Consider the following 13,851-nt stretch of genomic DNA (forward strand, 5'->3'; position numbering starts at 1 on the left):
AGGAGACCTCTGCTACTGCCATGCTGCCACTGCCGGCAGCGCAAGTCTCAGTCAGCCCTGGTTACCTGAGCCTTGGGCAGCCCTGGGAGGCTGGACAGCCACCATCCAAGGCTTGCCTGCATCTCGGGCTGGCCCTGGGTGGCTGGGGGGCTGAGGGGATTAGGGGCCCTAGAAGCAGGTGCACAGAGCAGTCAGGCCCATCTGGGGGTGGGCCCAGCCTTCCTGCCGCTCCAGCAGGGCTGAGGGGATTGGGCGAAGCCATCTTGTGGGTGTGGGTGTCGCCATCTTTGAGGGAAGGGCAGTCAATTAGAATATTCCCTTTTTATTGGCTGTGGGCGCCACCATCTTTGTGACAGCATGAGGGTCAATTAGCATATTCCTCCTTTATTAGATAGGATAAATAAATGCATTTGTGATGTTTACTACTATGGTACTTACAATAAGAAAAGTTTAATAAATGAACTGGTCTAAAAAATGAGGGCTTTCCAAAAGTCTGTGGATTTAAACATACAGGGTCAGAAACAACAAATTTATAGAAATCTTTAGAAACAGATATAAAAACCTAAACACTATAGATTGTTTATGCAGAAAAAAATGTGGTCTCATTTCTAAACAATTTCAAGGAAATATTGAAATGTAATTGCTTTGTAATTTGGAGACAGCATATACCTTTTTATTATTTTTAAACAGGGAATTTTCTCCTGACATTAAGGTTACTATCATTAATATTTCATTAATATAAATTCTATGCTTTTGGTAAAACCAAGTATTTACTTCTGCACATATACTATATCATTAATCATCATCATTCATAAAGACCTTCTATTGGAGCCAACAGTGTGATGTTTTACAAAAAACAGTGCAGCAAACAAACAAACAAAAACAAAAGCAGGCCTATGTGGTAAGACCAGCAGTGACCTTCCAAACTAACAGATACTACCTGGGAAAGCGTCAGAGCTCACAGTGACTAACTAAATGAAGTAAAGAGCCTCATACCAGTCACGATACTTGGCCATTTATTTTTGTCTTCATAAATCATATGGCACCCCTTTAACACAATCCACTCTATTGACTTTCGAAGAAAATGTTTCCAAAACAAGTTAAGTTATAAAAGTATCATCATAATATATTTCCTTTAATTCCAGTGCATCCTATAAATCTTTCCTCTATGGGACACAAGATAGATATCCAAATCTTAATTTTAAACTGCTTGATTCTATAGTTTTTCTTGCTATTGTGCCAATACAAAAACCCAAACAAGCAAGCATCTATAACTCATGATTCAGATTCTGAGCTTGTAGGTTACAGGCAAAACCCTTGGGATTATAAAAAAAAACATGGAGGTCGAACTTCCCACCATGTCTCTGTCCTACAATGACATGTGGAGTGACCATACACACAGGGCTCTGTCTTCTTCAGATGGAGTTAGCCACAGTTCACAGACAACATGGGGAGGGAAGACAAAAGGAAACCAGTATCATCACACCCAGTAAAACTAAAAGAACATAATCAAAGAAACTATGCAACTACAAACATCTAACAGTAACGAGATCATCACAAACTACAAGTGATTTATCTAAGCATCCCTTCCCCTCCCCATTCTGAGAATAAAACACCAACGAACACGAGGGAAAAGTAATAGGTAGCCTGAGATTTGACACTGGCTGAGTCATCAGATAAGAGAATGCACAGAGCCCATGCCTCTTCGGTGCACACTGCACTGGTAAAGACAGATGAACTGTCTTCTTGCCCATCCCCCCCATTACTTACTACACTCTGGCTTCCATTTTTCCCAAGTTCTTCCTCCGAAATCTTGCTCAAATTATCTAAGTAGTGGTCTGATATTGTGTGGCACAAGTCTTCAAAAGAATAATCCTTTTCTTGACAGAGTTTTATTTCATCCAGGAGTTTTGATAATTCTCCAGTCACAGTTTCACCTGTTAAGGGGACAGTAAATTTTTTCAAAGTTTCAAAAAAGGCCACTGATAAAAAACTTAATGTCAAATAATATAAATAGGACTTGTGATGGTAATAGAACTCAAAATATGGCAAACAAGATCAAGTACTCAAACTATTCTGCTAAAAACAAGATACTAAACTATATATAGTAGAAGAATATTTAAACACAATGAGAAATATCAATTTTGCCTATAATTATTATTTTTCCAAATGGAAATAAGTATTGAAGGTTCACATATACATGGTACATATCTGGAATTATGATTCCTAAACCTTCATTTACTACAGCATTTAATTTTCCACACTCTTTTATCAGCATTACACTTCACTGACAGAATTCATTCAACAACTCATTAGAAAATTTAAAATTATACTAGGAGCCCACTTCCTAGGTTTAATAAAACATAAACAGTAGAACGTATTAAAACAAGTAATTAATAAATTAGAATTATGATATGTGGCATTAAGGGAAGACTCGGAAGAAACAGGTAAATAATATGCAGCACCTGTCAAAACATGCATATTTGAGGGTTGCATGCAAATATTCATTTTTCTAATCATTCTAAGAATGGCACTTTATACTGATAATTTATTCTGGAAACAAATCCAGTAGTTACAATCCAGAGATCAGTATTTTTTATTCTGCATTAAAAATGCATTTTAGAAAAAAATAACCTACAATGAAATATCCACTCCATGTAAACTTCATGGCAGCAGGGATTGCTCTCTACCTTGCTCACCTCTGTACCTCAGGGCAGTGAGTAGGGCCTGACAAATAGTAGGAGCTCAATAAATGCTGGCTGAATAAATGGATAAAATATAGAGGAATAAGGTAGAACTTATTAGACTTGAAATTTTCCCAAGGCTTAGCCATCTGTATAGATAGGACAAAGTTGTAACTAAAAGTCCAGTATATCATTTCAAGGATTTGTAATTAGCTACTCACTTTTGGACTTTGGGGAAGGAGACTCAAGAGGAGACGAGAGGTGTGTTTCCTGTGTCGTACATTCTTGTACATGTGCTTCCAGGACTGCTGGTCTTCCCGTGCCTTCTAAATATTCTGTGTATAAGTTTTAAATTACATATTTCAATTCATTTATTTTAAAATCTTTGACTAAACTTTTTGCTTTACCACTGGTGACCATTTTTCATGTCTTTCCTCATATCCTAAATACATCCCAAGTTTTTATAAGAACTTCATAAAGCAAAAAAAAACTTCACGGTGAGCTATTAACTTAAAGCTCTTAATGAAAACAAAAAAGTTATTTTGGAAGAGACTTATGAACCCTTTTTCTGAAAACTAAGCTTAATCCATTCTTTCCTTAAAAATAACTTCACCTCCCTTAGCCACTTTGGCTCAATGGATAGAGCATCAGCCTTTGGACTGAAAGGTCCCAGGTTCAATTCTGGTCAAGGGCACATTCTGGTTGCAGGCTTGATCCCCAGTAGGGAGCGTACAGGAGGCAGCCAATCAATTATTCTCTATCATCATTGATGTTTCTCTCTCTTCCTCTCTCTTCCTCTCTAAAAACAATAATAAATTTTAAAAAAATAATTTCACCTGTTGAAAACACAATAACATTCATGGTTTATGTAAATGTACTCTGCCTAAAGATTTAAAACTCTGAAAGATGCTTTGAATAGACTTCATTCCTAAGCAGAAATGTCAAATTCATTTGGATACAACAACCAGTCAAGTCACCTAAATGAATGAAGAGAGATAAGTTTATGATAATATGGTGTTGTCACCTAGAAAGATAAGCATTCTTGTATATTAAACTTTATTCCTACAAAGAAATAATGTTCTTTCTCATTATTCTCAGAGCAATGTCTCACACTCAGTTTCTCTCTCATTTTTTAACTTTGATGAAGTTAGTAACAGCAGCTAAAATGAAAATTTTGCTTACTATGTTTCCAGCAATGTTCTAAGTATTTAATATAAATTAACTCAATCCTCACAAAACGACAACACAGGCACTATTACAATGTTAGTTTTAAAGATGACAACTAAAGGAAAATAACTTGGTGACAACTAAAGGAAAATAACTTGGTAGAGCCAAAAAGACACAGGACAAGAAAACATCTCACTTTTGAACATAAAGAAAACAGCACCTCAAAGTAGAGAAAATATCCACAAATAGTCAGCACCAGTGTCATGGAAGAGCAGAGAGCATACAGACCATGAGTAGCTAGAGAGGAGGTACACCACCTAAAGTTAGGCAATGAAGGAAAAAGAAAGCCTGCATATTTTGACAGTTTTTTTTAAAATATATTTTATTGATTTTTACAGAGAGAGAGAGAGGGATAGCGAGTTAGAAACATCGATGAGAGAGAAACATCAATCAGCTGCCTCCTGTACACGCCCCACTGGGGATGTGCCTGCAACCAAGGTACATGCCCTTGACCGGAATCGAACCTGGGACCCTTGAGTCTGCAGGCCAATGCTCTATCCCAGGTGTCGGCAACCTACGGCTCCAGAGCCGCATGCGGCTCTTTTGAAGCTTTACCGCGGCTCCGACAACTTGCAAGCCTGTGTGAAAATGAAGGTAAGGTCTTACAGACCTGATGTGCTGACACTGTGCACTGAGGTTCAGGAGCAAAAATCCCATTAACAAGGTAAATTAAATGTTTAAATTAGCTATTAATTTGCAAAAATATATTTTACATTGTTAAGTGAAAACGTCCTTTTTTTCTTCAGATTGACAACTAACTGCACGATCCGGTATATAACATTAAGGTAAGAAACAATATATGCAGTGTTTTATTTGTTTTAAATGTCGCAATGGTTTTGTGGCTCCCAGATTTTTTTTTCCTTCCGAAACGGGTCCAAGTGGCTATTTATGTCTTAAAGGTTGCAGACCCCTGCTCTATCCACTGAGCCAAACCGGTTAGACGAGCTTGCATTTTAAAAAAAACTCTGGAGTTTTAACTAAAATCCAAGATTTTTAAATGTTGAAAGGTAATTCAATTTTTTTAATGGCAATGGTGTGACCTAAAATATGTGATCTACAAAATGTATCTGCTATCTCCCCCAAGCAGGCAGCGCCCAGTGGTTAGAATTAAATGAATAGATCCCTCCCTATGGGGATTTTTTACTTGCATTTCTTGATTCAGAAGAAACCTTTTTTTTTAAATCCAGTTAAGAAAGTTTGTGCTCTCCTGCCAGCCACTGATGTCCTCACATCATTCAAATAGTTTTTACCTAAGGGCAATTCTACTAGGCACATTCTACTAGGAAAAGAAAGCAACTTATAGGCTTCTATGCTTAAAAGTTTTGACTCATGCAGTAATTATGAAAACTGAATTTCTCCTGGGGACACAAATAGTAATTTTATCTACTATCAATTGGCTTTATTGCTATAACAAACTTTTTCATACGATTTAAGATGCACCAGCGAGCCCAGCCGGTGTGGCTCAGTGGTTGAGTGTCGACCTATGAACCAGGAGGTCGACACGGTTCAATTCTCAGTCAGGGCATATGCCTGGGTGGTGGGCTCAATCCCCAGTGTGGAGTGTGCAGAAGGCAGTCAATCAATGATTCTCTCTCATCATTGATGTTTCTCTCTCTCCCCTTCTCACTCTCTGGGGAAAATAAATATGCACCAGTGACTTGAAATACAGGAATATAAAGAATATAGAACGTGTTCACATTCTAAAGTTTTCCAATAATTTTAAAAATTCCAAGGTGTCCCATGCACCCACCCTATCACAAACTGTCATACCTAATGAATCATGATCATTTAAAAGAACACAGTTATTCCTCTATAAGGACATTTTCATTTAAGTTGAACTAATGCAGCATCTTATAAAAAATGTCTGTAATTCTGTCATGCTCCCTTTTTAGTGTATATTTATTTTGCTTTTTCCAAAAACACACTATGCACAAGCCTCAGTTGTTGGGTTGTTTGTGTTTTGTTTTGTTTTGTTTTTTTTAATCTCAGAGTAAAAAACCCAACATGAAATACAAATCACCTGGAGGAGAAAGACTTATAAAAATGCTGCGTACTACTTTTATGTTTCAGCTTTGATTCGACTCGATTTTAATTTGAATTGATATGAAGTGCCACTCTTGTACTCTTCTCTGATTTATCTCTATAAGCACTTGACTTAAAATTAACTTCTTTATTGACAAGAAAATGGTAGGGGCCTGAACTTCCTTGAGAGGTTTTGGAAATGTGGAGAGAAGAGAGCATAATGACCTCCTAGAGTGTATCTCTTCTCCTTACCCTGCTTTGGCCCTTGTTGACCCGCCATTTCTCCTGCTCACTTGGTTGTAATTCACTTATCTCCCTGCAGGACAAAGCTATTTTCAGCCCCCCAACTGATAATCAAATGAAACCTGTCCAGCCTCCCGTCTCAATTACATTTGCAGCCAATCCGTAACAATTACAGGGGCTAATCGCAGCTGAATAGTGCCTGAGCTGACTGGAATGGAGAGAACAAACCTCTGAGTTTTTAAGGGAACATGCTACATGCCAGGCCTAGCACCAAGCAGAAAGGGAGAGCATTTAAATCTAAATTCTTTTAATGCTTTTTTTTATTGACTTCAGAGAGAGAATCACTGATCCCCTGCCTCCTGCACACCCCTCACTGGGGATCTAGCATGTGCCCTCCTGGTTCACGAGTTGATGCTCAACCACCCAGCCACACTGGCTGGTCTAAATCTAAATTTTTCAGAGAAGCTTTCAATCAAACGGGGACGTGTGTAATCCTGGAAAACAAAAAAGCAGTACCTAAACGGTTGTCAAACCTTCAGTATACCTAGTGACTGCAACTAACTACAAAAGTATTTAAATGGCCTTTATAAAAAACAGAGCTGGCAAGACGGAACTATTGGCACTGCTGGATCAGGGAGAAAATAATCTACATACAATTTACCATTGTTAACCCAGCATTTGTGTACCAACTCCACCACTCCGATTAGAATACACGAGTTTGAGCAAGTCCCTTAGACTCTCAGAACTTCACAACAATGGCATCTGACTTACTACCCTCACAGATTAAAGAAATAAGACAAAATAACAAAAATCCCTGAAAACTCTTTTAAGGGTTACTCACATGTAATATAATACTTAATTATCATCATTGTATAATCTTCTACCTTCCAGTTCATCACTACATATTTAATATATGTGTTTAAGAGAGACTAATATCAAGTGCATGAAAAAAGACCTCAGCTTTTCTTAAAATACTGAGTAATTGAAAAACCAAAATAAAACATTACAAAGAATTTTTTTAGTTTAAAAGTCTACTAGAAAAAATGCAAAGAAAAGGTTCATTCAAAGGTAAATATGAACTCAAACCCCAAGGGAAAACTAGGACGGTTTTAATTGAATCTTAACTTTAAGGCACACTCATCCATCATTCAATGCTGTTTACCTTGTAAGAGGGTTGCAATCTGGAGAGATTTCTGAGATGGATGTTCTTTCAGAATGTCTAAGACAGTCCTCCCTAAGCTGTCCTTTATATTGGCATCAATGCCTGAAAGAAGAAAGAAAACCCACTAGATATACAACATTGGAGTGACCAGAAGGAACTGTTAACGTATAACTGCTCTAATTTCAAACATACACACACTAAGCATGTTTAAAAAGTCATTTTTTTAAATTAAGTCACATGTGCACACATACACATGTTAAGATTTTAGTAAAACAGAAGGTGGGCGTCTACTGCTACCAAATATTAGGAATAATCATAATAGTGAATTAACTCTTTAAGAATCTTTTTTAGGATGATAGCTATTTTAAATTGTAAACTAAATGGGACAAGCTGAAAATATTCGTTCAGAATGTGAATTCCAAAAGGACAATGGTCATGTGATTTATATAGTCCGTGTGTCATAAAAATATTTTTAAATTATACTAAAGTACCATGTGAATAACAGTCATAAATACTTGAATAGTCATGAAAGTTGAAAGAGTATGATTATTTAAAACTCTTGTCCAAATACCAAAGTCAAATATTTCATAAATTTTCATCAATGTTAGCAACACTCATCATCTGCATGGTGAGCAAACTTACTGAAGCGCATAATTAAAAACTGTTGGAATTATTTTAATTCTGAAAATGCATACTGCACTGAAGAACTTAATGTAGCAAATAGCTTTCGCCACCCTAAAAATGTTTATAAATTTCCAAACATCTGAAGACAAACAGAGCCACTTTTCAGTATCTGGCCTCAAATGTTCATCATAGTAAGAGTACGTATTGTTTTTATTATTTTTTCAGTTGTGTAGGGATGTGTGACTAGCACACATTTAATTAAATGTGCCTCAACACATTTAATATATCACTGTGTTACATGTCAAGTTCAAGATACATGAAATTTAAACTTTGTATAAACACAACCAAACTGCCATAGTGTGCCAATGTTTTACACTTTTTCTTTTTTTTTACAGAGAAAAATAAAAGCATGAAATATCCCATAACACAAAAGGCTCATCAATTGTTTCCAAGTATGTATTGGTACTCATGCCTTTTGATCCTGAAAAAAATAATCTCTCCTCTGTTTCAATTTTATTTCATTTTAATCACAATATGCCCACGAAGACAAATAAACCTACTTTTTCTTTCAAAGCATTCCCTCTAAAAGGTCCCCTTTAAATCACTGCGGCTGACAAACAACAGCAACTCAGTTGGTAAAAAAAAACAAAACAGAACGAGAATTTGCCTTAAGGATAGAGAACTGGAATTGCTGTTTACCACAGTTTGCAATATGAAGAGAGAGGGAAATATTCTGTTCTTTAATAAACAAAGCAATTGTCATAACTTCACAGGATGCTTCCTCTTGTGGAAAGCAGAGATTTCCTTTTCCTTTCGGAAGGTGCTCTAGTACATTTTACTGTGACTTAAATGTACATCATTCTAATTTCTAAGAGCTTTTTACTAAAACATCTACTAAGTGAAAAAAAAAGGTACACATTTATACCAATTTTAAACACTGAGGCTCAGTTCTACATGATATGAATATAAAACTGCAATTTGGAGGAAAAATAAGAAGGGCATTATGTAAAAAAATAAATAAGTAGTTTTCTTTTACTCCTGAAATAAAAATAGTATTTGGTAGAATAAGCTCCATGGGGACTCATGGTAGTTACCTGTTTCTAACAGAACTCTCACAACATCCACCTTTCCAAACAAAGCCGCTTCATGAAGTGCACTCCCCTTTTCTGTCTGGAAAAAAAAAAAATAAGAAAAAGAAGCACAGTTGCATTAGGAATGATTACAGGTTTTTAAAAATTGTGTCATTTTATATATTCATACATATTCTCTGTAATGTCAGCACTTCTCTTTTTTCCCCCTTTTAGTATATATATATTATTGATTTTAGAAAGGAAGGGAAAGGGAGAAAAAATAGAATAGGGGTAATACTGGGCATGTGCCCTGACTGGGAATCGAACCTTTGACCTTCTGGTTGATGCTCAACCACTGAGCCAAGCTGGCTGGGCTCAGCACTTTTTGAGAGAAAGGTAGTGTAAAGAAGACATTCCAGTCTCACCTATTCTCCCAGGCAACATCCAGTCAGTCCCTGACACAGAGCCACTTTACTGACTTACAGCTGACCCCAGACAAATGAGAGGACCCAGCCAAGATGGAAGAACTACCCAGATAAGCTCAGACTAAACTACCAACCCCAGAATTATGAGCTAAATACACAGTTATTGTGTGAAGCCATTCAGTTCGGGCATAGTCTGTTATGCAGCAATAGCTTACTAATACACAGGGGAAAAGATCACAACCTGACAGGAACCAGAAGATAAGAATGCCACCACTCACGTGGGAGAGGGGAAAAAAAAAAAAAAAAAAAAAAAACAGTCAGAAAAGAATAAAATAGTTTTTAAAAGTTTTGGTAGCCAAAACCAGTTTGGCTCGATGGATAGAGCTTCAGCCTGCAGACAGAAAGGTCCCAGGTTCGATTCTGGTCAAGGTCATGTACCTTAGTTGCAGGCACATTCCCAGTTGGGGGTGTGCAAGAGGCAGCTGATCGATGATTCTCTCTCATCGATGCTTCTAACTCTCTATCCCTCTCTCTTCCTCTCTGTCAAAGATCAATAAAATATATATTTTTTTAAAGTTTTGGTAACTTGGAACAGATAATAAAAGTAGGTTACCATTTCCTTATTGAGAAACAAAATCTATCCTAGTGTTATCCATCCTTCAAAGCTCAACTCTAACCACGTCCCCAATAAACTTTTTTTTAATATATTTTATTGATTTTTTACAAAAGAGGAAGAGAGAGGGATAGAGAGTTAGAAACATCGATGAGAGAGAAACATCAACCAGCTGCCTCCCGCACACCCCCCACTGGGGATGTGCCGGCAACCAATGTACATGCCCCTGACCGGAATCGAACCTGGGACCCTTCAGCCCACAGACCGACGCTCTATCCAATGAGCCACACCGGTTTTGGCTAAACATTTTTTCTGATAGCCTTAGGTACAATGGCCTTTCCTTCATTCGTTATGTACATACAGCACATTGTTGTGGAAAGAGGCCTGGACTTTAATCAGGAAGTCTAAATTCACATTCTGGGTGTATCAGCTATGTGTCCTTTGGCAAGTTTCTTAAAGCTTTGAATCTGATTGCTCATATCTTAACTGGAACGTAACAGCTCTCAGTCAGTCCCTCCGGACAGTTGTGGAGAACTGGATTCTAAATGTGGTGACATATTAAACACAAAGTACATACTCAAAATGTTCAAGTGAATTTCATTTCATTCATTCATTCATTCAACTTTGATGGATTCCTAGTGTGTGCTAATTACTAGAAGAAAAGGAAACAGTTACTAAGGATACCACACACAACTGCCATCTAAGAATAATTTTTCATTAGATAGCCCTCAAATTAGAATGAGGTTAGAGATCATGCCTTCTATCTCTTCGTATTTCCCAAAAGTGTATGACAGGGTGCCTTGAACTTAGTAGTTACAAAAATATTTGCAGACAATTTGACTAAGCAAACAATGGTATGATCTCTACATATGTGGTTTTTTTTTCTTTTAAAAAAATATATATATTTATATGTGTAATTAAATAATATATAATATGTAAATATAAATAATTACACTAATCAAACAATGGTACGGTCTCTACATATGTGTTTTTTCTTTTAAAAAATAGATATATTTATATGTGTATGTATAATTTTTTTTTTCCATAAAGGAAGGAGAGAGAGAGAAACATCAATGATGAGAGAGAACCATTGATCGACTGTCTCCTGCACGCCCCCTAATGGGGATACAGCCAGCAACCCAGGTATGTGCCCTTGACCAGAATCGAACTGTGGCCTCCTGGTTCATATGGGTGGACGCTCAACCACTGCGCCACGCTGGCCAGGCTCTCTATGTAACTTCTAGCATCTGCATCTCAAAGCAGCACAAGAGCAATATCCCTTGAAAAGCCCAGCGAACAGAAGCCTCACCTGACAGCTCACATCCATGCCTGCCTCCAGCAGCACCTGGACCACCGCTTTGTGGCCGTTGCGGGCGGCCAGGTGCAGCGGCGTGTGCTTGCGCGTGTTGCAGCTCATGAGGTTGGGGTGCGCGCTGATGATCATCTTGACCACCCGCAGCCGCCCGTACAGCGCCGCCAGGTCCAGCGGCGTCTCCAGCTTGCTGTTCCTGATGGTGGGGTCCGTGAGCTCGTCCAGCAGAACGGCCACCACCTCCGAGTGTCCGTACTGAGCCGCACAGTGCAGGGCGGTTTCATTCTCGTTGTTCTGTCAACGCATAAAACCCACGTTTTCAGAAACCCAATTCCTTATCAAAATGTGAACCCCACCATCTAAAAACTCAGGTGCTTTGAAAATGCGTTTAAGATGTATCTATTTTGGTAAGTACTCCTAATAGAATTTTATATCTGATAGAAGTACGCATCATGGATGGCATCAAAAAAATATCACATTTGATTTTTATCGCTTCATTGGGGGTGGGGGGGAGGGAATAATCTAACTTTTCCCTACATTATTTATTCCAGTTTCCTAGAGTGATAAATGATTTAGCCATGTTAGTCGGTGGCCCTGCTGGGCCCAGATGGTCAGTGTTTCAGTGTGATATTTGTTAATGAGGGAGATTAATAACAGTTATAACACACTTTCAATAGCCTGGCTTTCCAAAGGACAAATAAATCCATCAATTCTTTTTTTTTTTTTTTAAGTACACTGTTGCTGTCTCAACAGGACTTCAGATATATATATATATTTAATTGATTTCCGAGAGGAAGAGAGAGGGAAAGCGAGATAAAAGTATCAATGATGACAGAGAATCATTGATCAGCTACCTCCTGCATTCCCCCTATAGGGGACAGAGCCTGCAAGCCAGGCATGTGCCCTGACTGGGAATCAAACCCTGACCTCCTGGTTCATGGGTCAAAGCTCAACTCCTGAGCCACACCGGCCAGGCATGGCTGCTTCTTTATATGCTTAGTTTAGGACTTCTGTTCAGCCAGTCCTCAGATGGCTCGCCAGGCTGACTGTTCGGTAACTTAGCTGTAAATGTGATGTGGTCATGGGAAGAGGGGAGCACAGCATCCACCTGGTCTGGTGTCCCCCACTAACCAGGAAATTCCTGATAATGGAAGATGTACAGGGAGGTCTCCCAAATTAAGTTTCATTTCATTTTCCTTATAAGTAAGAGAATGAAGACATAGGGTGCCCTAATATGAAACTAAATTGAAGCCAAAACACAAAATATAGAAGTGACAAAAGAATCTCCTTGGGAAAGACTTTTTTTTTTTTTTAATATTTAACATCACACAAAACCAGTGTTTCTCTTTAAAACTTACCATTGCAGTCATACCCCATTTAAAATGGTCAAGTTTCAAATATAAATGAATTCTAGGTATGTGTGTTTTCTTATTGTCATGTCATTTAAAAAATATTTTGTTTGTAAAAATTAATCCTCTTGTTTAACCTTGGATTGTTTTTCCATCTTATTTCAGGTTTTGCTTTGGGGCATTCATACAGTTATTCAGAATAACCACCAGATGGCTCAGACCACAAATGATCTTTTAACTTCTGCTTTTCTGAAGAACAGAACAGCATTCTCATACATTTCCTTTTAGCATGATACACTGAGCCATACCTGCCTTTTTTTAAGATCAGACTTATGTGTGTACCCTCATAAAAAATATTCTGCATCTTTAACCTGTAAACACAGACATTTTTATTGTAGTAAGAATTACTAAGACAATTAATAAAACATTTGATTAGTGCTTGATTAGTGCTTCCTATTGCATTTTGGAAAAACAAATTGTTTTTCTTCCTTTTTTGCTGCTGATAGCTAGTGATAGTGTGATTTTTTACTCTTCAGTCTGAATTTCATCCGAGGCCCTGCAAAGTCTGTATCTATTTGAACAATATGCTAATTACACTTTATTAGATGTGCTTGCCCTAGAGTAACCTACTCGCATTGATATTGGACAGCTGCCAACCTGCAGCTTAATGCCATGGTTGAAATTCAATTGTTGGACTGCATGCTGTTTTTCAAATATTGTTTTACAAAATGGGAACAGTAGGGGGCATGCGGAGCTAAGATGTTTGTTATCGTACTATTTCAGGGGACTTTATTCTGCTTTCTAGAATCTGTGGTCTTATTTATTTAGAATACTGACAATGGCCTTCCTCTTTTAATATGTCTGTTTTGAGTAATGTGAATATTATGCACTTGCAAATATTATGTCTTTACCTGTGGTATCAACTGCTGTTGGTGTTTTACTCAACTTACTCTAGGCATATGTATATATTTACATACATAGAAAATGTTTCACTTAATTTGTGACTAGCAACTCTATACATTGTATTTTGATTTGCAAAAGGCACTTATTGTGAAAGTGCTATGTAAATGGTAAATCACTATACAAATGATAGTTATCATTATTTCAGTAGTACTTAAAA

General features: G+C 37.5%; 1 protein-coding gene across 17 annotated transcripts in view; it reads right to left on the bottom strand.

Moving 5' to 3' along the window:
• ANKS1B (ankyrin repeat and sterile alpha motif domain containing 1B) overlaps nt 1-13,851 on the bottom strand; it is a 774,190-nt gene that overhangs the window by 649,841 nt on the left and 110,498 nt on the right. For all 17 annotated transcript variants that reach the window (XM_084876364.1, XM_084876380.1, XM_084876382.1 and 14 more), the window contains exons 4-8: nt 11,380-11,676; nt 9,057-9,132; nt 7,339-7,440; nt 2,906-3,019; nt 1,771-1,937 (exon numbers count right to left, since the gene is read on the bottom strand). In XM_084876364.1, coding sequence (XP_084732490.1) covers nt 1,771-1,937; nt 2,906-3,019; nt 7,339-7,440; nt 9,057-9,132; nt 11,380-11,676 — 756 coding nt within the window. The remainder of the gene's footprint in view (nt 1-1,770; nt 1,938-2,905; nt 3,020-7,338; nt 7,441-9,056; nt 9,133-11,379; nt 11,677-13,851) is intronic.

The sequence above is a fragment of the Pipistrellus hanaki genome (genome assembly GCF_964339955.1).
Source record: "Pipistrellus hanaki genome assembly, chromosome: 3".
Lineage (NCBI taxonomy): Eukaryota > Metazoa > Chordata > Mammalia > Chiroptera > Vespertilionidae > Pipistrellus > Pipistrellus hanaki.